We start from the raw sequence: 25028 nt of genomic DNA on the forward strand, positions 1-25028 counted from the left end.
ACGTTCTCATACAACCCACCTGTATCACAATCCTCTCCTCCAACACCAAACGCTGGAGATGAGATATGTATATAGACACACACACTATATATATAGGACACACACACACACACACACACTATATATATATATGTATCTCCTCAACTCTCGCACAAACACAGCTAACTTCAGCCATCACTAAATACCTCTATAAGAACCAGTCACGTGTCATACACACCACACTTGTAACACATTCTTGAGTAATGCCAGACCCGCTTTGTACAAAGCACAGTAAACCACAGTCTCACTAACCCATGTCAGGGTTGCCAGATAAAATAGGGGCTATCCAGTTCAATTTGAATTCCAGATAAACAAGTAAGTTTTCAGTATCAGTATGTCCGAAATATTGTATGGGCCATACTTACACTAAAAATAAGTAAGACCAAATACTGCATGGGAATACTTACACTAAAAAATTATTCTGGGTTTATCTGAAACTGAAATTTAACTGGGTGCCCTGTATTTTTCTTCGCTTAGTCTGGCAACCCTTATATACTTACCACCAGCTCAGGTATTATATATTTATTGTATTTTTGTTTAGTGTGTGTCTTCCCCTACTAGTATGTGCAGCGTTACCAGGGACTACAACAATGCAAGAGTGCCGGATACACAGGAGTAGCTGCTTACTGAATCTTGGTGAATGAATGAATGAACACACACCATAAATACAAGCCACACCATGTAATGAGGAAAAGTTACATGTCCCAGAATTCCTGACTTGTGAACAGAAACCATGCACACAAAGGCCACAGACACAGATAAGACACATCTCCACCGTGCTCCCCATGCCAACCCCACACTTACCACAGACTTAACTGATACACATCACTCACTCTTCCCACATACTCACAGTCACCACCCAGGCCTACATTACCAACAAGACAGTGACAGAGTAAGTACTGATTTGAATTAAATACTGGAGTATCCACTGGGAACCACACTCTCAACTGTGTGTATTCACTGCACCTGACACGTGCCAGACACTCGGTAAGTATTTGTGGACAGAGGACTGATGAACCCACCCTGAGCCTTTCATTCCTCCCTCAGGAATCTCGAAGTCACAAGAGGATCCCCCTCAGCTTGGATCCACTGTGGTGGCCAAAGGCTGCAGCCCAGAGGCAGGGGAGGTCTCCTCTGCCTCTACATCCTTCTCCTGTGCTTCTTCTCTGCGCAAGCTCATCTACGCTGGTAAGGGCGCGGGGCTCCTCAGGTGAGGGGGTGCTTGGCTGTGAGGCAGGAGGCACACAGATCCCAGGGAGGCTGAGAGGAAACCCAGGGTCATCAGAGGTGGTGAGGGCTCTCTGGAGGAGCCTGGGCAGGATGGCTGAGCTGTTACGAGGGCGTGGGTCCCAGCTGAGTCTGGGGCGGGGGTGTGTGAATCCTGGTACTACCATGGTGGCGAAGTCAAGGAGCAGGGGCCGGAAAGGTCTGGGCTTGAGGTGGAGGGAAGAGGGACCAGATTAAGCATCTTCAGAGGAAAATGTAGGGTTTGTCTTTGCCTTTGCTTCCAGAGAAGGACAGAGTTCTACATCATAGATCTCCAGCCTGAGAGCAGGACCATCCAGCTCAGGTCCACACAGCTCACACATACATCCGCCCTCCAGGCACAGCCCTTCTCAGTGCACACAGAAACCCCAAGCACCACAGCCCCATTCCACAAGTAATGCACCACCGATATTCCCAAAATCACACTCCTCGTCGTACACGCATCCACCCGCGTCGCTCACATACCACAGCCCTCACCACCATACTCCACACCCCTGCACACAGACACCACTCCAGTATCCCCCCACACGCACATGAAAAGCCCACAGATGACACCAGATACACCGCTCCCTCCTACGGCCAACAGACACCAAGCTCACGACATAGCTACGTCATGCAAATGTCCCTCTCTCGTCTACCACACCTGCTCCCTCAGCTTCTGGCACGGCCCATGCATGTTATTATGTTTTTAATTTCCTTTTTCAGGAATCCGGAGATCACATCGAGACACTGCCCAGCCTAAAACACCCCTAGCCCAGGTTCAGGAAAAAGGGGAGACTGCTCCCCCATCACACTGTGTCTCCTCCTCACCCTCTTCACCCTGTAAGCACTATCTGCACCCAGACAAAGAGGAAAGGGGCATGAAAATATACTACATGCAGGTACAAGTGAACAAGGGTGTAGCTGTCTCCTGGAAGACAAAGAAACCCTTGGAGTTGCCTGAAAACCAGCTGACGATAGAAGAAGTGACCCTTCCTGAGGATGCATGCACAGTAGGCACTTACCCCTCTGATGTGTTCACCGAAAGCCTCCTGTCTGACAGTGAGCCCACTGGGGAGGAGAAAGAGTATGAGGAAAGGGCAGAGCCAGGCAGCCCATCAGGGTCACCTGCAGTCCAGGAGACACCCAGGGCCAAGACACCGGCCTGGATGGTGACCATGGAGACCGGCTTCAGGTGCATGGCCTGCTGCCGGGTCTTCCACACCGTGGAGATCCTCCAGCAGCACGTGAAGGGCGGCGTCCTGGAGGGCTTCGGCTGCCGTTTCTTTCATCTCAACATCGCCCAGTGGATGGCCAATGTGGAATTCGAGAGCACCCCTGAGGAGGAGGGCAGTGTGGAACCCGAGACCACCTCTGAGGACGAGGAGGACGAGGAGGACGAGGAAGAGAAGCTAGAAGGCCCCAGCCCGAAGAGACCCCGCAGGCAGGGTCTTTTCTCTCTTTTGAGTTCCACACAGCAACTGAGCTTCATGGGACAGAAGATCCTGGAGACGGTGTGGCTTTGGAAGAGGTAAGGCTTGAGGCTGGCACTCTTCTGAGCCTATGTCACGAGGGCCCAGAGGAGTCTAAGGGAAGGGGCCGCACACATGTGCTGGTTTACCTAATGGCTCTGCAGGTGCATCAACTTGGGACACACCCAGCACTTCCAAAGGAATTGAGCTCTGTTGACTTCAACAAGAATGTGGAGCCTTTTCCTAGGAGTTTTCTCAGGGTCTGCACGATGGGCCTCAACTCTTAGAGGACGTACTGCCAGCAGCTCCTTCTCGGCAGAGAGAGCCAGGAGTGGTCTGAAGAGAGGACAGGGGCCCTTGCAGGACCGGAACTTTGAGGTCTGAGAGCCTTGGGCCTGAGCTGAGATCTCACCCGGACCACTGTACCTAGCCTTCTGTGACAAAGGGGAATATGAAAGAGAGTCACGTGGAAATGAGGTCCCCCGAGATATGGAAATGTTCCAGAACCTTCGTTGCGTGGTAGTTGATCTGGAGCCAAGCTCACTGTGGTGTGTGTGGCTCTGAGCATTAAGGCAACGCTGGAGGGTAACCCTGACCAGCAGAGCTTGGAGTGCTGCTTGTCTCTTCCTGTTCTACCTCATTTGTTTTATCCCTTCCAGGGAGAAGAAAGGACCCTCGGGATACTAGCAGACAGAATGCCGTGCTCTGAAGGAGGATGAAGGGACCGGCACTCAGTCTAACATCATATGACAATAGAAACGTCCTATGCAATAAAGGGCATTTTCCAAACCTTTCCTGGAGGTTTTATTTAATTACATTTTTCTATCTATGCATCTATCTGTCATCTACATCTGTATCTTTCAAGGTTTGTGAACAAGCTTTCACATAAGCACTAGAGACGTCCGCCAGCATTTTCCAGAAGAGGCCTGCAAATTGCTGGCGACTCCTCACAAATAGGGAATGGCCACAACCCCTGCCACACAGACTATGCCCGTGGCCCTCCTGACTTACTCCCACTCTCTCTCTGAATTTCCCAAGGTCTGAGATGAGGGTGCTGGCTGGAGGCAATGATCACGTGCAGGCTGAATCTTCTCCAGATTCTGATTCTCTTCCTGGGCCTATCGTCCTCAAGCACAGTCTCCATGTCCCTGGCCACACTGATCTCTCTCCTTCAGTCCTTCCCTCCCTCCCTCTCCTGCCTCCCAGTGCAGAGAATACTTTTTTGCATTTGAGACGACATTTATTTTTCGTTCACAGAGTTCTCACCTGTTCTACTGTGGCCTCCGTTGTGAACATTCCAAAGCTGAGAATTTTCTTTTTTTCTCCCTCATTTCTGCTGAGTCTTTACCTTCCTAATGCAGTGAACTCAGAGTGCCTAGCTGACTGGAGGGGGAAAAAAATCCAGCGAGCAAAGAGAAATAATAAAAGAATATATCAGTTAATTTTTCATAGTGTTATCCAACTACATATTTTTAAAATTTTGGAATAATATTAGGAATACTCTCTGTATAAAAAACTGAATTATTGGGCTTCCCTGGTGGAGCAGTGGTTAAGAATATGCCTGCGAATGCAGGGGACATGGGTTCGAGCCCTGGTCTGGGAAGATCCCACGTGCCACGGAGTAACTAAGGCCGCGCGCCACAACTACCGAGCCTGCGCTCTACAGCCCGTGTGCCACATCTACCGAGCCCACATGCCACAACTACGGAAGCCTGCGTGCCTAGAGCCCGTGCTCCGCAACAAGAGAAGCCACTGCAATGAGAGGCCCGTGCACCACAGCCAAGAGTAGCCCCCGCTCACTGCAACTAGAGAACGCCCGCTAGCAGCAACAAAGACCCAATGCAGCCCCAAAGAAATTAATTAATTTTAAAAAATTGAATTAGTTTCAAGGGTACAATGTATAAAAGTACAATAAAAGCCCCCCTTCATTACCCCCCAACACCACTCTCCAGCTGGAATAGATATGCTGTGATACCATTTATAGTCGTACTACTACTACTACTCCCACCACAGCCGAAATCCTCTGAGCCCGGTGCAGCAGCTTCCTTTCACAATGCTAGGACCCGCCACAAGACAGATGATAATCCCTTTGGACCTTTCAAGGAGCGGCACCAAGGGAACAGTACCTGGGAAATGCCACTGACAGCTCAGAATATCCATGGCATTTCTAGAGCCTAGGCACTGCTCTCGCTCTGGGAATGAAGGTCCAAAAAGCACATCGGAGAATGTTCATAGTTGTAAACAAGCTCCACCTCTGAAACACAATCTACATAGAACCACATATACAAGCCTGCACAATGGATGAAGCCAAGGTCTCCTCCATGATTGCCCTTCTGACAACCTTATTGTCTCCTCAACCATAAAAGGTGACCTTGAAACTCACGACCTTGCCTTGTCACCAGAAACATCCAAGCTTGGATCACTCTTTCTAAGACCAGATACTTGCTCTCTGAACTATTAGAGACTTGTCACATACACAGAAGTAGAACAGGATTATTTCTATCTACCCGGGGACCTGGAGTCTTTCACATTGCTCCTGTTAAAACTCTCAGAACACCAAAACTTTACCTACAAAGGGTTCACGCTATGACACTCCCAATTTTCACAAACCTCCTCATCTCTTGTGAGTCACATGCAGCCAATTCCAGGAATTGGAAACATGGTTGTGAGGATGAAACTGACTTTGGGGCTCCCCTTGGATATGGTCTTCCAGACTTACCAAAAGGCCATTAAGAGGAAGGTTTACCCCACCTCAGGGAAACCCGAGGCAGTACTTGCAGTCAAGGGCTGGCCATGGCTTCTGAGCTACATCCAGAAAGAATTTCATACTGTACCTGGATCTGCTGAAGCAATTCCTGACTGTCCGAGAGCCAGCATGTACCGCTCCTCAACTGCCTCCATTGTGGATCATCAGTAGGGCTGTCAGATTTACTAAATAAAAATACAGGATACCCAGTTAAACTTGAACTTCACATGAATAATAAGTCATCACTTTTAGTATAAGTAGATCCTATGTACTATTTGGGGCATACTTATCTTCAAAATGTACTCGTTGTTTTTCTGACATTCATATTTAACTAAACAGCCTATATTTTATCTGTCAACCCTACTCAGCAGAAATGATGGAGGCTTATAGAGATCCAGGAGACGCCTCAGCGCCTCCTCAGCTTTTATTTCTACGTCCTGGACAGCGAGCACGAACCTTCCACCCCCAGTCACTGGCCAGAATGGAGGATATTCTCTGTTTTAGAGCTTTTTCTACGTGTCATTGTTATTATCTTCCTTGTTTTAAAGAGATGTTTATTTTTTCCCAAACTTAATAGCTCATCCAAAAGTAGTTCAAAGCTCATTAGACAAGGGAAAAACAACATGGTTCTGAAAAGTGAAGGAAACCGCCTGGTGTTTAGTAAAGATGTAGTAGGGAGATTGAAAAAGCCAAACTTAATAAGCAAACCTCTCCAAGGGTATTTTCAGAGCTTGATACCCTCCCACACCCTGAAAATATCATTACATCAAGAAGGTAGAACCTGCTAACCAAATGTAAGGCTCCCATATGATTCTATCAAACTGAGGATGCTTCTTTACTAAGCAGTGAGCACACTTGCTGCCCCAGGGACCTTGGCAGTTGCAATACAGAGCTCTTCCCTTTGGGATGGAAACAGCAAGTTTTCCTGTGGTCTACACGCTGGCCCCAAAAATACTACACTACCAATACTTGTCAACTTTAAGTATTTTTCTACATATCTCCATTTTTTCTGTTACTATCTGGACTACATCCTAGACTTGACATTACATCAATTGCATTCAAGAAGCTATTTTTAAAAGTTGGTAGGAAACCTTAAATCTAGAGCTTGCAGTCCCTGGCTTACTTTCATCCAGGTGCATAAGGGTTTTCAAAAGTAGTCAGGTTAACATATATATGGAATTTAAGGAACAAAATGTCATGAAGAACATAGGGGTAAGACAGGAATAAAGACACAGACCTACTAGAGAATGGACATGAGGATATGGGGAGGGGGAAGGGTAAGCTGTGACAAAGTGAAAGAGCGGCATGGACATATATACACTACCAAACGTAAGGTAGATAGCTAGTGGGAAGCAGCCGCATAGCACAGGGAGATCAGCTCGGTGCTTTGTGACCGCCTGGAGGGGTGGGATAGGGAGGGTGGGAGGGAGACGCAAAAGGGAGGGGATATGGGAACATATGTATATGTATAACTGATTAAATTTGTTATAAAGCAAAAAGTAAAAAATAAAAAAATAAAAAATAAAAAATAAATGATTTAAAAAAAAAAAAAGCAGTCAGGTTAGTTACCCCGTATCACAGCCCCACGCTTGTGTCACAGATATAAAAATGGAACATGATATTTAAGGTTTTAGTTGCCAAATCATCGAGCCTCCCAGACAGAGGCAATAGAGCAAAATGATTACAGAGGCATGGATTTTGATTTGCTCCAGTGTCTTGGGCAAGTCACTTGGCCTCTGTATTTATTTGTACTTATCTGCACTTATCTGTCACTTGGGGGTTATAATTGTACCTGGTCCATGGGTACGTTGTACAAAAGATCTGTAAAGTAGTTACAAGAAACCGACACAGAGTAAGCACTCCACAGACATTGGCTATTAGCTATTGGACATATTTCTCTATGAAACAGATTACTTTATCAGTGGATGACTCGGTGGGAGACAGTGAATCACAGAATCACAGCATGTTGAAAGTGACCTAGTTCACACTCTTGTGTCAGAAAAAGAAAAGTGTGCATGTGTAGAAAATGTCTGAAAGGTTACATAACAAATAGTTTATCATGTTAACTTGGAGGATTAGAATAAATCAGGAAAGGAGGAAAGAAAACCTTGAGTGTCATTCAATTTCTACATCATTTGTGTTTCTACACTGAGACTCTGAATACACTGGAAGTGCAATTTTTTTGAATGTGGCGGGATAAAGGTTTTCAAGTGTTCCTGATACATCCGTATTATTATTTCAGAATTGCTGGCATTTCTTGCCATCTTCGGATCTACACCCATTTGAGTCAGGGGGCCATTCTGGACGGAGGAGATAATAGAGCAGAAGTGAAGTGAGAGAAAAGGAGAGAAAAGATTTTCTCTTTTCTCTTCAAAGAGGAAAGGTCTTTGGAATGGGAACAACTCACAACCAAACTCTGGGGAAAGGATGTGATGAAAACGACACAAACATCCTACCCCTGTGATGAGAAGGATTCCCTGGGCTGGATGGAGCGAGGTCACAGGTGGCTGGACAAGGAAACCAAATAGGGAGAAACACACACAAGTGCAGAGCAAACACCCCGAGGCCACTCAGCCTGACTCCATGCAAACATGTGTCCAGCAGCCAGCCCTTCACCTGTGGCTCCCCAGCAAGACAGGTACCTCGGGGGTGCCAACTCATTCTGAGTCCATTATGCCTGGCCATTCATAAACGGCTGTCTAACGTGTGAGGAATAAACTCTCAATGTTTATGAGGAAGTTGGGGAAGGAGATTGAAAGGTTACTTAAACGGAAAAAAAAGAAGTTCGGGAAGGCAGGATGGTAGAGAGACAAGAAAAAGACCTTACAAGATAGAAAGGATTTGCCAAAGAAGAGAAAGAAAAAGAAATGATTCCGAATGGGTTAACCTGCAGCTAGGAAGTTAAGGAAGATTATTGATGTGTGAAGACTATGGAATAAAGTGAATAAAATTTATCAGAAGTTGCTGAGACTATGGTAAGAAGCATGATTATCAAATTATGAATTGGCTGCAATGGCATTCTAGGGGGACACTAGGAAGGGGAAGCAAATGTTCATGAGATGACAGTGGCAGGTGGAGAGTTGTTTCAGGGGAAGATCAGTCTTGCAGAGTGTGTATCAGAGGAGGGCAAGTGTGAGCAAGCAAGGAAATACTAAGTGTATACGGTTCCTTCACTGAGTGCACCCAGCCCCGTGGTCAGCCTTGAGAACAAGCAGGACTTCAGGTACTGGAGCTACCATTTCATTCATCAAGACTTGAGAAGACACCCTTAACTCAGGTCTTCTCTTCAAACGCCATCTTTCCTTCTTGACCTTCATTTGGCCTCTTGCCTTACCCTCAAGCTGTGGACTGAGGCCACAGAGCAAGATGGGTCACTAGTGTCCTCCATCCCCTAGCAACTGTGGTTCACATCAGTGGAGTCCCGAAGGCAATAACCAAGTAACAGACACAAGAGTGTATGAAGAAGAAGAGATTCTGATAAGGCTTTCTGTGACAGTGTGGGCCGAGTCGGCTGTATATGCCTGCTATCACCTGAATGATGAGCAGCCTTAGGGGAGAAGTGCTCAGAAGGCAGAGCCTGGCTCTCTAGAGGCTCTGCGTCCTCACAGCCCACTCCAAGACCTCAGTTGCAGCTTCGGCCCCCAATCTCTCTCCCTCTGCCTACTCACAGTTTTTGAAGTCTTCTTTCCTCCACATTTCTCTTGAGAGGTGGGGGAGGAAGATGAGGTTCAGGCCAGCTCAGACTCCCCTGGGATCCCAGCAGGATGCCTATCATGAACCTCCCACCTTCTAGGAAGCTCCTAAGATCTCCACACTTGGGGGAGGTTTCATTTCATCTGTGCTTCAAATTGCTGGCTGGAGATGGCCTGTTGGAAGCTGGCTAAAAGCAAGTAGGAATCTTCGGGCAGCCTGGCCCTTCTCGACTGTCAGACACCTTCAGGGATATTCTAGGAAACGTTGTTTGTTCTAGAGAAGGGAGGGAAACAATCCAATTGTCCAATAATGCTTGAATGGAAAATAAATGATGCTATACGCATGTGATGAAATAATATCAAACAGTCAAAAATCAAAGACCTAGATCTATATGGATTCACGTGGATAAATCCTGAAAACATAATATTGATTGAAAGAAAATAAGATCAAGAACGTTAGATTGTGATAACAGGTATGTAAGTATTTAAATATTTAAATCAATTCAACATATTGCTTCTATATATAGAGATGCAAGAAAATAAACTTTATCCAAAGAACACATTATTTACATTTAATATGTTCATTTATCTAGGAGACCCAAAAGAACCCACAGATAAACTAGCAGGAACTAATAAGACGGTTCAACAAGGCACACACATACAAGATCAATAAATTTTAAAAATCAATCAGGCTCCTCTACACTGGCGATAATAAATTAGAAACTGTAAAAGAAAATAAGAAAAAAAGAAGATCTAAAAAGAGTCACAAGAGCCATATAAATTATTTAGAGCTAAGCATACGTAAAAGTAAATATAACTAACAAACTGAGTACGACCACTTAAACTCCGCCCAACCCAAGGATTAAAAAACGCCTGTTCTTACTTTATGAGAACAGGCCCTCTTCGTAAGTAGCAGATCAGTAAGTGAGAGTGAATCAAAGAAACACAGCATTTGAAAAGTCAGCTAGGCCAAGCCTCTCGATCGCACAGACAGAAGCTGAAGCCCAGACAGGTTGAGTTCCTTGGTAAAGGGCCCAATGTCCTGACTCAAGGACTAGCATTTTTCACTCATTCGTAAGATACAATCAAATTCAGTACCTTGGAAAGAGATGGGAAAAAATGAAGAAATCAATGATATAGTTCCTCATCTTTAAGTACAGAAATAGCCGTGACAAAATTACAGGTATTGAGGGAAAATTGAAGCGCAGAGTTTAAAATGTCAATAATCCACAGGGAAACTGGAGACCATTTAAAATATTCATATTAAATCTCTATATAAGACATTAAAAGATCTCCAATCAAAATGTTCATTTTATAATAGATATGGTATGATACAATTTATAATAGATGTGGTATGAACCTTTCCCTTTCACGGGAAAGGTTCGGCTGGGAAAAAGGAATTGTTCTTGAAAACGGGGCCTGTGCTATTGCAGACACTGTGCTCAACCTAGGTCTACAGAATGCTCCGATGTCATCACTGAGGTCACAGAATCCTGCTGTGCGCCTGGCAACCTTGGAAACTTAACAGCCCTGGTGAGCACTAGGCAGCACTGCTGGTTCACTAAGTGGTACAAGTTTTTCAGCCATTTAGGAGACTTGACTATTTTTATTTGTATTGAATCATTTCAACGGATTGCCCAAGAGCCAACAAGGGCCAACCTGTAGGGAAGAGGAGGAGTTGGACATCTCTTGAGGCATCTTCTAAGGGAGACTTCTAGTTGGTACGATGAAACGGCGACAAAAGAGGAAACATCTGGAAAATGAAGAGTCCCAGGAAACTGCCGAGAAGGGAGGAGGTATGTGGGGGGCAACTTGTCTGGGGCATATGGGTTTCTGCCAAACTGAACCTTCTCTAGGAAGTGGGGGACTGAGAACGTGTCACCTGTGAAGCAGGGAGCGAGAGACCTTGTCTCACTGATGCTGCCGTATCCATCCGGAGGCTCCCTGTGGTGTGAGACGGCACAGAACGGCCAGATGCCCCTGGGAGATGGGAGGTCAGCTCCGCTGCTCTGAGGACTCTCTCCTGGGGCTGCCGGGCCTGGAGTTTTGTCAGACTCACAGCAGGCTGCATCCTGCTTGCACAGACCTAGAGGTGCAGCTTTTCTCAGTCCCCGATTTCTCTCTTATTCTCTTGGATCTTTCCCTGGGGTCATGAGGTGGGGGATGTGAAGGATGCAAGGATGCTGAGAGAGACCCATGAGTTGCTTGACCTCTTTTACCAAAGTGGAAAGAGAAGCCCCATGAGTTGAAGGCCCTGTTGAAAAATATGTTGACAAGTGGAATACAGTTCAAAAGAAGATTGTTTGTCTAGGGATGGTGTCATATTGAAAGCAAGGAGGTTTTATTCCTTCAACAGGAACAATTTCCCAAAGGAGACCAAGGGAAGGGAAGGGCTTTCCAGAGACTGAGACCGCGTGGGCAAGGGTGAGAAATGTCCTCAGGGTCCTGCGGGGAGCTCTGACAGCCACGGGCCACGTGATGCCTGCGTGCATTAAATGTAGGCGAGTAGCTTGCCCTGGGAGAGGGGTGGTCACCCCAAAGCTCCAGCTAGAGGCCTCTGCCCCAGATTAGAGCCCAGTAGCTCCTACCAGACCCAGGGCCCAGGAGACTGTAGGATGGGCCCTGGGAATGGAGCTCTAGACAGCAGGCAGATTTTCAGGCAGTGGCTGGGAGAGGCTGGGGAAGGCAATGACAGACAGGGGAAGGCAATGACTGCCCCTGACCATTCAGAATATTTTTCTCTATGTTCCTGTGTGTGTGTGTCTGAGTGTGTGTGTGTGTGTGTGTGTGTGTGTGTTGTAGTGCAGAGAAGAGCAGGATGAATGGGGGTAGAGTGCTTATCAGATATAAGTCTGCGTGGTAAAGTTCTTGTCACCCTGCCTGGACCTGGGTGACACTCGGTGTATGTAAGAGTGTATACAGAACTCTTGTTAGGGGTGTTTTATGAGACAGTAACTCATACACCCATGTACACTCTGATACAGCAAAAATATCACACACCCCACATAGAACTTCCGTATTAAACCACACACAGCACACGGAGGTATATACACGCATCCCTCCTGTACTACGTTCTCATACAACCCACCTGTATCACAATCCTCTCCTCCAACACCAAACGCTGGAGATGAGATATGTATATAGACACACACACTATATATATAGGACACACACACACACACTATATATATATGTATCTCCTCAACTCTCGCACACACACAGCTAACTTCAGCCATCTCTAAATACCTCTAAAAGAACCAGTCACGTGTCATACACACCACACTTGTAACACATTCTTGAGTAATGCCAGACCCGCTTTGTACAAACCACAGTAAACCACAGTCTCACTAACCCATGTCAGGGTTGCCAGATAAAATATGGGCTATCCAGTTCAATTTGAATTCCAGATAAACAACAAGTAAGTTTTCAGTATCAGTATGTCCGAAATATTGTATGGGCCATACTTACACTAAAAATAAGTAAGACCAAATACTGCATGGGAATACTTACACTAAAAAATTATTCTGGGTTTATCTGAAACTGAAATTTAACTGGGTGCCCTGTATTTTTCTTCGCTTAGTCTGGCAACCCTTATATACTTACCACCAGCTCAGGTATTATATATTTATTGTATTTTTGTTTAGTGTGTGTCTTCCCCTACTAGAATGTGCAGCGTTACCAGAGACTACAACAATGCAAGAGTGCCGGATACACAGGAGTAGCTGCTTACTGAATCTTGGTGAATGAATGAATGAACACACACCATAAATACAAGCCACACCATGTAATGAGGAAAAGTTACATGTCCCAGAATTCCTGACTTGTGAACAGAAACCATGCACACAAAGGCCACAGACACAGATAAGACACATCTCCACCGTGCTCCCCATGCCAACCCCACACTTACCACAGACTTAACTGATACACATCACTCACTCTTCCCACATACTCACAGTCACCACCCAGGCCTACATTACCAACAAGACAGTGACAGAGTAAGTACTGATTTGAATTAAATACTGGAGTATCCACTGGGAACCACACTCTCAACTGTGTGTATTCACTGCACCTGACACGTGCCAGACACTCGGTAAGTATTTGTGGACAGAGGACTGATGAACCCACCCTGAGCCTTTCATTCCTCCCTCAGGAATCTCGAAGTCACAAGAGGATCCCCCTCAGCTTGGATCCACTGTGGTGGCCAAAGGCTGCAGCCCAGGGGCAGGGGAGGTCTCCTCTGCCTCTACATACTTCTCCTGTGCTTCTTCTCCAAGCAATCTCATCTACACTGGTAAGGGCGCGGGGCTCCTCAGGTGAGGGGGTGCTTGGCTGTGAGGCAGGAGGCACACAGATCCCAGGGAGGCTGAGAGGAAACCCAGGGTCATCAGAGGTGATGAGGGCTCTGTGGAGGAGCCAGGGCAGGATGGCTGAGCTGTTACGAGGGCGTGGATCCCAGCTGAGTCTGGGGCGGGGGTGTGTGAATCCTGGTACTACCATGGTGGCGAAGTCAAGGAGCAGGGGCCGGAAAGGTCTGGGCTTGAGGTGGAGGGAAGAGGGACCAGATTAAGCATCTTCAGAGGAAAATGTAGGGTTTATCTTGCCTTTGCTTCCAGAGAAGGACAGAGTTCTGCATCATAGACCTCCAGCCTGAGAGCAGCACCATCCAGCTCAGGTCCACACAGCTCACACATACATCCGCCCTCCAGGCACAGCCCTTCTCAGAGCACACAGAAACCCCAAGCACCACAGCCCCATTCCACAAGTAATGCACCACCGATATTCCCCAAATCACACTCCTCGTCGTACACACATCCAGCCGCATCCCTCACATACCACAGCCCTCACCACCATACTCCACACCCCTGTATACAGACACCGCTCCAGTATCCCCCCACACGCACATGAAAAGCCCACAGATGACACCAGATACACCGCTCCATCCTACGGCCAACAGACACCAAGCTCACGACATAGCTACGTCATGCAAATGTCCCTCTCTCGTCTACCACACCTGCTCCCTCAGCTTCTGGCACGGCCCATGCATGTTATTATGTTTTTAATTTCCTTTTTCAGGAATCCGGAGATCACATCGAGACACTGCCCAGCCTACAGCACCCCTAGCCCAGGATCAGGAAGAAGGAGAGACCGCTCCCCCATCACACTGTGTCTCCTCCTCACCCTCTTCACCCTGTAAGAACAATCTGCACCCAGACAAAGAGGAAAGGGGCATGAAAATACACTACATGCAGGTACAAGTGAACAAGGGTGTAGCTGTCTCCTGGAAGACAAAGAAACCCTTGGAGTTGCCTGAAAAGCAGCTGTCGATAGAAGAAGTGATCCTTCCTGAGGACGTGTGCACAGTAGCCACTGACCCCTCTTCTGATGTGTCCACCGAAAGCCTCCTGTCTGACAGTGAGCCCACTGGGGAGGAGAAAGAGTATGAGGAAAGGGCAGAGCCAGGCAGCCCATCAGGGTCACCTGCAGTCGAGGAGAGACCCAGGGCCAAGACACCGGACTGGATGGTGACCATGGAGACCGGCTTCAGGTGCATGGCCTGCTGCCGGGTATTCCACACCTTGGAGATCCTCCAGCAGCACGTGAAGGGCGGCGTCCTGGAGGGCTTCAGCTGCCGTGTCTTTCATCTCAACATGGCCCAGTGGATGGGCAATGTGGAATCTGAGAGCACCCCTGAGGAGGAGGGCAGTGTGGAACCCAAGACCACCTCTGAGGACGAGGAGGACGAGGAGGACGAGGAGGACGAGGAGGACAAGGAGGACGGGGAGGACGAGGAAGAGAAGCTAGAAGGCCCCAGCCCGAAGAGACCCCGCAGGCAGGGTCTTTTCTCTCTTTTGAGTTCCACACAGCAACTGAGATTCATGGGACAGAAGATCCTGGAGACGGTGTGGCCTTGGAAGAGGTAAGGCTTGAGGCTGGCACTCTTCTGAGCCTATGTCACGAGGGCCCAGAGGAGTCTAAGGGAAGGGGCCGCACACATGTGCTGGTTTACCTAATGGCTCTGCAGGTGCATCAACTTGGGACACACCCAGCACTTCCAAAGGAATTGAGCTCTGTTGACTTCAACAAGAATGTGGAGCCTTTTCCTAGGAGTTTTCTCAGGGTCTGCACGATGGACCTCAACTCTTAGAGGACGTACTGCCAGCAGCTCCTTCTCGGGAGAGAGAGCCAGGAGTGGTCTGAAGAGAGGACAGGGGCCCTTGCAGGACCGGAACTTTGAGGTGTGAGAGCCTTTGGCCTGAGCTGAAATCTCACCCGGACCACTGTACCTAGCCTTCTGTGACAAAGGGGAATATGAAAGAGAGTCACGTGGAAATGAGGTCCCCCGAGATATGGAAATGTTCCAGAACCTTCGTTGCGTGGCAGTTGATCTGGAGCCAAGCTCACTGTGGTGTGTGTGGCTCTGAGCATTAAGGCAACGCTGGAGGGTAACCCTGACCAGCAGAGCTTGGAGTGCTGCTTGTCTCTTCCTGTTCTACCTCATTTGTTTTATCCCTTCCAGGGAGAAGAAAGGACCCTCGGGATAGTAGCAGACAGAATGCCATGCTCTGAAGGAGGATGAAGGGACCGGCACTCAGTCTAACATCATATGACAATAGGAACATCATATGCAATAAAGGGCATTTTCCAAACCTTTCCTGGATGTTTGAGTTAATTACATTTTTCTATCTATGCATCTATCTATCAGTCGTCTACATCTGTATCTTTCAAGGTTTGTGAACAAGCTTTCACATAAGCGCTAGAAACGTCCGCCAGCATTTTCCAGAAGGAGGCCTGCAAATTGCTGGGGACTTCTCACAAATAGGGAATGGCCACAACCCCTGCCACACAGACTATGCGCGTGGCCCTCCTGACTTACTCCCACTCTCTCTCTGAATTTCCCAAGGTCTGAGATGAGGGTGCTGGCTGGAGGCAATGATCGCGTGCAGGCTGAATCTTCTCCAGATTCTGATTCTCTTCCTGGGCCTATCGTCCTCAAGCACAGTCTCCATGTCCCTGGCCACACTGATCTCTCTCCTTCATTCCTTCCCTCCCTCCCTCTCCTGCCTCCCAGTGCAGAGAATACTTTTTTGCATTTGAGACGACATTTATTTTTCGTTCACACAATTCTCACCTGTTCTACTGTGGCCTCCGTTGTGAACATTCCAAAGCTGAGAATTTTCTTTTTTTCTCCCTCATTTCTGCTGAGTCTTTACCTTCCTAATGCAGTGAACTCAGAGTGCCTAGCTGACTGGAGGGGGAAAAAAATCCAGCGAGCAAAGAGAAATAATAAAAGAATATATCAGTTAATTTTTCATAGTGTTATCCAACTACATATTTTTAAATTTTTGGAATAATATTAGGAATACTCTCTGTATAAAAAACTGAATTATTGGGCTTCCCTGGTGGAGCAGTGGTTAAGAATATGCCTGCAAATGCAGGGGACATGGGTTCGAGCCCTGGTCTGGGAAGATCCCACGTGCCACGGAGTAACTAAGGCCGCGCGCCACAACTACCGAGCCTGCGCTCTAGAGCCCGTGTGCCACATCTACCGAGCCCACGTGCCACAACTACGGAAGCCTGCGTGCCTAGAGCCCGTGCTCCGCAACAAGAGAAGCCACTGCAATGAGAAGCCCGTGCACCACAGCCAAGAGTAGCCCCTGCTCACTGCAACTAGAGAACGCCCGCTAGCAGCAACAAAGACCCAATGCAGCCCAAAAGAAATTAATTAATTTTAAAAAATTGAATTAGTTTCAAGGGTACAATGTATAAAAGTACAATAAAAGCCCCCCTTCATTACCCCCCAACACCACTCTCCAGCTGGAATAGATATGCTGTGATACCATTTATAGTCGTACTACTACTACTACTCCCACCACAGCCGAAATCCTCTGAGCCCGGTGCAGCAGCTTCCTTTCACAATGCTAGGACCCGCCACAAGACAGATGATAATCCCTTTGGACCTTTCAAGGAGCGGCACCAAGGGAACAGTACCTGGGAAATGCCACTGACAGCTCAGAATATCCATGGCATTTCTAGAGCCTAGGCACTGCTCTCGCTCTGGGAATGAAGGTCCAAAAAGCACATCGGAGAATGTTCATAGTTGTAAACAAGCTCCACCTCTGAAACACAATCTACATAGAACCACATATACAAGCCTGCACAATGGATGAAGCCAAGGTCTCCTCCATGATTGCCCTTCTGACAACCTTATTGTCTCCTCAACCATAAAAGGTGACCTTGAAACTCACGACCTTGCCTTGTCACCAGAAACATCCAAGCTTGGATCACTCTTTCTAAGACCAGATACTTGCTCTCTGAACTATTAGAGACTTGTCACATACACAGAAGTAGAACAGGATTATTTCTATCTACCCGGGGACCTGGAGTCTTTCACATTGCTCCTGTTAAAACTCTCAGAACACCAAAACTTTACCTACAAAGGGTTCACGCTATGACACTCCCAATTTTCACAAACCTCCTCATCTCTTGTGAGTCACATGCAGCCAATTCCAGGAATTGGAAACATGGTTGTGAGGATGAAACTGACTTTGGGGCTCCCCTTGGATATGGTCTTCCAGACTTACCAAAAGGCCATTAAGAGGAAGGTTTACCCCACCTCAGGGAAACCCGAGGCAGTACTTGCAGTCAAGGGCTGGCCATGGCTTCTGAGCTACATCCAGAAAGAATTTCATACTGTACCTGGATCTGCTGAAGCAATTCCTGACTGTCCGAGAGCCAGCATGTACCGCTCCTCAACTGCCTCCATTGTGGATCATCAGTAGGGCTGTCAGATTTACTAAATAAAAATACAGGATACCCAGTTAAACTTGAACTTCACATGAATAATAAGTCATCACTTTTAGTATAAGTAGATCCTATGTACTATTTGGGGCATACTTATCTTCAAAATGTACTCGTTGTTTTTCTGACATTCATATTTAACTAAACAGCCTATATTTTATCTGTCAACCCTACTCAGCAGAAATGATGGAGGCTTATAGAGATCCAGGAGACGCCTCAGCGCCTCCTCAGCTTTTATTTCTACGTCCTGGACAGCGAGCACGAACCTTCCACCCCCAGTCACTGGCCAGAATGGAGGATATTCTCTGTTTTAGAGCTTTTTCTACGTGTCATTGTTATTATCTTCCTTGTTTTAAAGAGATGTTTATTTTTTCCCAAACTTAATAGCTCATCCAAAAGTAGTTCAAAGCTCATTAGACAAGGGAAAAACAACATGGTTCTGAAAAGTGAAGGAAACCGCCTGGTGTTTAGTAAAGATGTAGTAGGGAGATTGAAAAAGCCAAACTTAATAAGCAAACCTCTCCAAGGGTATTTTCAGAGCTTGATACCCTCCCACACCCTGAAAATATCATTACATCAAGAAGGTAGAACCTGCTAACCAAATGTAAGGCTCCCATATGATTCTATCAAACTGAGGATGCTTCTTTACTAAGCAGTGAGCACACTTGCTGCCCCAGGGACCTTGGCAGTTGCAATACAGAGCTCTTCCCTTTGGGATGGAAACAGCAAGTTTTCCTGTGGTCTACACGCTGGCCCCAAAAATACTACACTACCAATACTTGTCAACTTTAAGTATTTTTCTACATATCTCCATTTTTTCTGTTACTATCTGGACTACATCCTAGACTTGACATTACATCAATTGCATTCAAGAAGCTATTTTTAAAAGTTGGTAGGAAACCTTAAATCTAGAGCTTGCAGTCCCTGGCTTACTTTCATCCAGGTGCATAAGGGTTTTCAAAAGTAGTCAGGTTAACATATATATGGAATTTAAGGAACAAAATGTCATGAAGAACATAGGGGTAAGACAGGAATAAAGACACAGACCTACTAGAGAATGGACATGAGGATATGGGGAGGGGGAAGGGTAAGCTGTGACAAAGTGAAAGAGCGGCATGGACATATATACACTACCAAACGTAAGGTAGATAGCTAGTGGGAAGCAGCCGCATAGCACAGGGAGATCAGCTCGGTGCTTTGTGACCGCCTGGAGGGGTGGGATAGGGAGGGTGGGAGGGAGACGCAAAAGGGAGGGGATATGGGAACATATGTATATGTATAACTGATTAAATTTGTTATAAAGCAAAAAGTAAAAAATAAAAAAATAAAAAATAAAAAATAAATGATTTAAAAAAAAAAAAAGCAGTCAGGTTAGTTACCCCGTATCACAGCCCCACGCTTGTGTCACAGATATAAAAATGGAACATGATATTTAAGGTTTTAGTTGCCAAATCATCGAGCCTCCCAGACAGAGGCAATAGAGCAAAATGATTACAGAGGCATGGATTTTGATTTGCTCCAGTGTCTTGGGCAAGTCACTTGGCCTCTGTATTTATTTGTACTTATCTGCACTTATCTGTCACTTGGGGGTTATAATTGTACCTGGTCCATGGGTACGTTGTACAAAAGATCTGTAAAGTAGTTACAAGAAACCGACACAGAGTAAGCACTCCACAGACATTGGCTATTAGCTATTGGACATATTTCTCTATGAAACAGATTACTTTATCAGTGGATGACTCGGTGGGAGACAGTGAATCACAGAATCACAGCATGTTGAAAGTGACCTAGTTCACACTCTTGTGTCAGAAAAAGAAAAGTGTGCATGTGTAGAAAATGTCTGAAAGGTTACATAACAAATAGTTTATCATGTTAACTTGGAGGATTAGAATAAATCAGGAAAGGAGGAAAGAAAACCTTGAGTGTCATTCAATTTCTACATCATTTGTGTTTCTACACTGAGACTCTGAATACACTGGAAGTGCAATTTTTTTGAATGTGGCGGGATAAAGGTTTTCAAGTGTTCCTGATACATCCGTATTATTATTTCAGAATTGCTGGCATTTCTTGCCATCTTCGGATCTACACCCATTTGAGTCAGGGGGCCATTCTGGACGGAGGAGATAATAGAGCAGAAGTGAAGTGAGAGAAAAGGAGAGAAAAGATTTTCTCTTTTCTCTTCAAAGAGGAAAGGTCTTTGGAATGGGAACAACTCACAACCAAACTCTGGGGAAAGGATGTGATGAAAACGACACAAACATCCTACCCCTGTGATGAGAAGGATTCCCTGGGCTGGATGGAGCGAGGTCACAGGTGGCTGGACAAGGAAACCAAATAGGGAGAAACACACACAAGTGCAGAGCAAACACCCCGAGGCCACTCAGCCTGACTCCATGCAAACATGTGTCCAGCAGCCAGCCCTTCACCTGTGGCTCCCCAGCAAGACAGGTACCTCGGGGGTGCCAACTCATTCTGAGTCCATTATGCCTGGCCATTCATAAACGGCTGTCTAACGTGTGAGGAATAAACTCTCAATGTTTATGAGGAAGTTGGGGAAGGAGATTGAAAGGTTACTTAAACGGAAAAAAAAGAAGTTCGGGAAGGCAGGATGGTAGAGAGACAAGAAAAAGACCTTACAAGATAGAAAGGATTTGCCAAAGAAGAGAAAGAAAAAGAAATGATTCCGAATGGGTTAACCTGCAGCTAGGAAGTTAAGGAAGATTATTGATGTGTGAAGACTATGGAATAAAGTGAATAAAATTTATCAGAAGTTGCTGAGACTATGGTAAGAAGCATGATTATCAAATTATGAATTGGCTGCAATGGCATTCTAGGGGGACACTAGGAAGGGGAAGCAAATGTTCATGAGATGACAGTGGCAGGTGGAGAGTTGTTTCAGGGGAAGATCAGTCTTGCAGAGTGTGTATCAGAGGAGGGCAAGTGTGAGCAAGCAAGGAAATACTAAGTGTATACGGTTCCTTCACTGAGTGCACCCAGCCCCGTGGTCAGCCTTGAGAACAAGCAGGACTTCAGGTACTGGAGCTACCATTTCATTCATCAAGACTTGAGAAGACACCCTTAACTCAGGTCTTCTCTTCAAACGCCATCTTTCCTTCTTGACCTTCATTTGGCCTCTTGCCTTACCCTCAAGCTGTGGACTGAGGCCACAGAGCAAGATGGGTCACTAGTGTCCTCCATCCCCTAGCAACTGTGGTTCACATCAGTGGAGTCCCGAAGGCAATAACCAAGTAACAGACACAAGAGTGTATGAAGAAGAAGAGATTCTGATAAGGCTTTCTGTGACAGTGTGGGCCGAGTCGGCTGTATATGCCTGCTATCACCTGAATGATGAGCAGCCTTAGGGGAGAAGTGCTCAGAAGGCAGAGCCTGGCTCTCTAGAGGCTCTGCGTCCTCACAGCCCACTCCAAGACCTCAGTTGCAGCTTCGGCCCCCAATCTCTCTCCCTCTGCCTACTCACAGTTTTTGAAGTCTTCTTTCCTCCACATTTCTCTTGAGAGGTGGGGGAGGAAGATGAGGTTCAGGCCAGCTCAGACTCCCCTGGGATCCCAGCAGGATGCCTATCATGAACCTCCCACCTTCTAGGAAGCTCCTAAGATCTCCACACTTGGGGGAGGTTTCATTTCATCTGTGCTTCAAATTGCTGGCTGGAGATGGCCTGTTGGAAGCTGGCTAAAAGCAAGTAGGAATCTTCGGGCAGCCTGGCCCTTCTCGACTGTCAGACACCTTCAGGGATATTCTAGGAAACGTTGTTTGTTCTAGAGAAGGGAGGGAAACAATCCAATTGTCCAATAATGCTTGAATGGAAAATAAATGATGCTATACGCATGTGATGAAATAATATCAAACAGTCAAAAATCAAAGACCTAGATCTATATGGATTCACGTGGATAAATCCTGAAAACATAATATTGATTGAAAGAAAATAAGATCAAGAACGTTAGATTGTGATAACAGGTATGTAAGTATTTAAATATTTAAATCAATTCAACATATTGCTTCTATATATAGAGATGCAAGAAAATAAACTTTATCCAAAGAACACATTATTTACATTTAATATGTTCATTTATCTAGGAGACCCAAAAGAACCCACAGATAAACTAGCAGGAACTAATAAGACGGTTCAACAAGGCACACACATACAAGATCAATAAATTTTAAAAATCAATCAGGCTCCTCTACACTGGCGATAATAAATTAGAAACTGTAAAAGAAAATAAGAAAAAAAGAAGATCTAAAAAGAGTCACAAGAGCCATATAAATTATTTAGAGCTAAGCATACGTAAAAGTAAATATAACTAACAAACTGAGTACGACCACTTAAACTCCGCCCAACCCAAGGATTAAAAAACGCCTGTTCTTACTTTATGAGAACAGGCCCTCTTCGTAAGTAGCAGATCAGTAAGTGAGAGTGAATCAAAGAAACACAGCATTTGAAAAGTCAGCTAGGCCAAGCCTCTCGATCGCACAGACAGAAGCTGAAGCCCAGACAGGTTGAGTTCCTTGGTAAAGGGCCCAATGTCCTGACTCAAGGACTAGCATTTTTCACTCATTCGTAAGATACAATCAAATTCAGTACCTTGGAAAGAGATGGGAAAAAATGAAGAAATCAATGATATAGTTCCTCATCTTTAAGTACAGAAATAGCCGTGACAAAATTACAGGTATTGAGGGAAAATTGAAGCGCAGAGTTTAAAATGTCAATAATCCACAGGGAAACTGGAGACCATTTAAAATATTCATATTAAATCTCTATATAAGACATTAAAAGATCTCCAATCAAAATGTTCATTTTATAATAGATATGGTATGATACAATTTATAATAGATGTGGTATGAACCTTTCCCTTTCACGGGAAAGGTTCGGCTGGGAAAAAGGAATTGTTCTTGAAAACGGGGCCTGTGCTATTGCAGACACTGTGCTCAACCTAGGTCTACAGAATGCTCCGATGTCATCACTGAGGTCACAGAATCCTGCTGTGCGCCTGGCAACCTTGGAAACTTAACAGCCCTGGTGAGCACTAGGCAGCACTGCTGGTTCACTAAGTGGTACAAGTTTTTCAGCCATTTAGGAGACTTGACTATTTTTATTTGTATTGAATCATTTCAACGGATTGCCCAAGAGCCAACAAGGGCCAACCTGTAGGGAAGAGGAGGAGTTGGACATCTCTTGAGGCATCTTCTAAGGGAGACTTCTAGTTGGTACGATGAAACGGCGACAAAAGAGGAAACATCTGGAAAATGAAGAGTCCCAGGAAACTGCCGAGAAGGGAGGAGGTATGTGGGGGGCAACTTGTCTGGGGCATATGGGTTTCTGCCAAACTGAACCTTCTCTAGGAAGTGGGGGACTGAGAACGTGTCACCTGTGAAGCAGGGAGCGAGAGACCTTGTCTCACTGATGCTGCCGTATCCATCCGGAGGCTCCCTGTGGTGTGAGACGGCACAGAACGGCCAGATGCCCCTGGGAGATGGGAGGTCAGCTCCGCTGCTCTGAGGACTCTCTCCTGGGGCTGCCGGGCCTGGAGTTTTGTCAGACTCACAGCAGGCTGCATCCTGCTTGCACAGACCTAGAGGTGCAGCTTTTCTCAGTCCCCGATTTCTCTCTTATTCTCTTGGATCTTTCCCTGGGGTCATGAGGTGGGGGATGTGAAGGATGCAAGGATGCTGAGAGAGACCCATGAGTTGCTTGACCTCTTTTACCAAAGTGGAAAGAGAAGCCCCATGAGTTGAAGGCCCTGTTGAAAAATATGTTGACAAGTGGAATACAGTTCAAAAGAAGATTGTTTGTCTAGGGATGGTGTCATATTGAAAGCAAGGAGGTTTTATTCCTTCAACAGGAACAATTTCCCAAAGGAGACCAAGGGAAGGGAAGGGCTTTCCAGAGACTGAGACCGCGTGGGCAAGGGTGAGAAATGTCCTCAGGGTCCTGCGGGGAGCTCTGACAGCCACGGGCCACGTGATGCCTGCGTGCATTAAATGTAGGCGAGTAGCTTGCCCTGGGAGAGGGGTGGTCACCCCAAAGCTCCAGCTAGAGGCCTCTGCCCCAGATTAGAGCCCAGTAGCTCCTACCAGACCCAGGGCCCAGGAGACTGTAGGATGGGCCCTGGGAATGGAGCTCTAGACAGCAGGCAGATTTTCAGGCAGTGGCTGGGAGAGGCTGGGGAAGGCAATGACAGACAGGGGAAGGCAATGACTGCCCCTGACCATTCAGAATATTTTTCTCTATGTTCCTGTGTGTGTGTGTCTGAGTGTGTGTGTGTGTGTGTGTGTGTGTGTGTTGTAGTGCAGAGAAGAGCAGGATGAATGGGGGTAGAGTGCTTATCAGATATAAGTCTGCGTGGTAAAGTTCTTGTCACCCTGCCTGGACCTGGGTGACACTCGGTGTATGTAAGAGTGTATACAGAACTCTTGTTAGGGGTGTTTTATGAGACAGTAACTCATACACCCATGTACACTCTGATACAGCAAAAATATCACACACCCCACATAGAACTTCCGTATTAAACCACACACAGCACACGGAGGTATATACACGCATCCCTCCTGTACTACGTTCTCATACAACCCACCTGTATCACAATCCTCTCCTCCAACACCAAACGCTGGAGATGAGATATGTATATAGACACACACACTATATATATAGGACACACACACACACACACGCTATATATCTCCTCAACTCTCGCACACACACAGCTAACTTCAGCCATCTCTAAATACCTCTAAAAGAACCAGTCACGTGTCATACACACCACACTTGTAACACATTCTTGAGTAATGCCAGACCCGCTTTGTACAAACCACAGTAAACCACAGTCTCACTAACCCATGTCAGGGTTGCCAGATAAAATATGGGCTATCCAGTTCAATTTGAATTCCAGATAAACAACAAGTAAGTTTTCAGTATCAGTATGTCCGAAATATTGTATGGGCCATACTTACACTAAAAATAAGTAAGACCAAATACTGCATGGGAATACTTACACTAAAAAATTATTCTGGGTTTATCTG

At 46.2% G+C, this 25028-nt stretch overlaps 1 protein-coding gene and 1 long non-coding RNA gene across 2 annotated transcripts in view; one reads left to right on the forward strand and one right to left on the reverse strand.

Annotated features, from left to right (window-relative positions):
* Nucleotides 1-25028, reverse strand: part of LOC309804115 — a 100502-nt gene that overhangs the window by 20427 nt on the left and 55047 nt on the right. Inside the window, exons 9-11 of the long non-coding RNA XR_014294080.1 lie at nucleotides 17892-17988; nucleotides 9171-9468; nucleotides 5591-5687 (exon numbers count right to left, since the gene is read on the reverse strand). This is a non-coding gene — a long non-coding RNA (uncharacterized lncRNA). The remainder of the gene's footprint in view (nucleotides 1-5590; nucleotides 5688-9170; nucleotides 9469-17891; nucleotides 17989-25028) is intronic.
* Nucleotides 13519-15873, forward strand: LOC309804109 (protein FAM170A-like). The gene is made up of 2 exons (XM_082621218.1): nucleotides 13519-15111; nucleotides 15712-15873. The coding sequence occupies exons 1-2, from the start codon at nucleotides 14423-14425 to the stop codon at nucleotides 15734-15736; spliced, it is 714 nt and encodes a 237-aa protein (XP_082477344.1). The 5' UTR covers nucleotides 13519-14422; the 3' UTR covers nucleotides 15737-15873.

The sequence above is a fragment of the Mesoplodon mirus genome (genome assembly GCF_964341445.2).
Source record: "Mesoplodon mirus genome assembly, chromosome: 5".
In the NCBI taxonomy this organism is placed as follows: Eukaryota; Metazoa; Chordata; class Mammalia; order Artiodactyla; family Ziphiidae; genus Mesoplodon; species Mesoplodon mirus.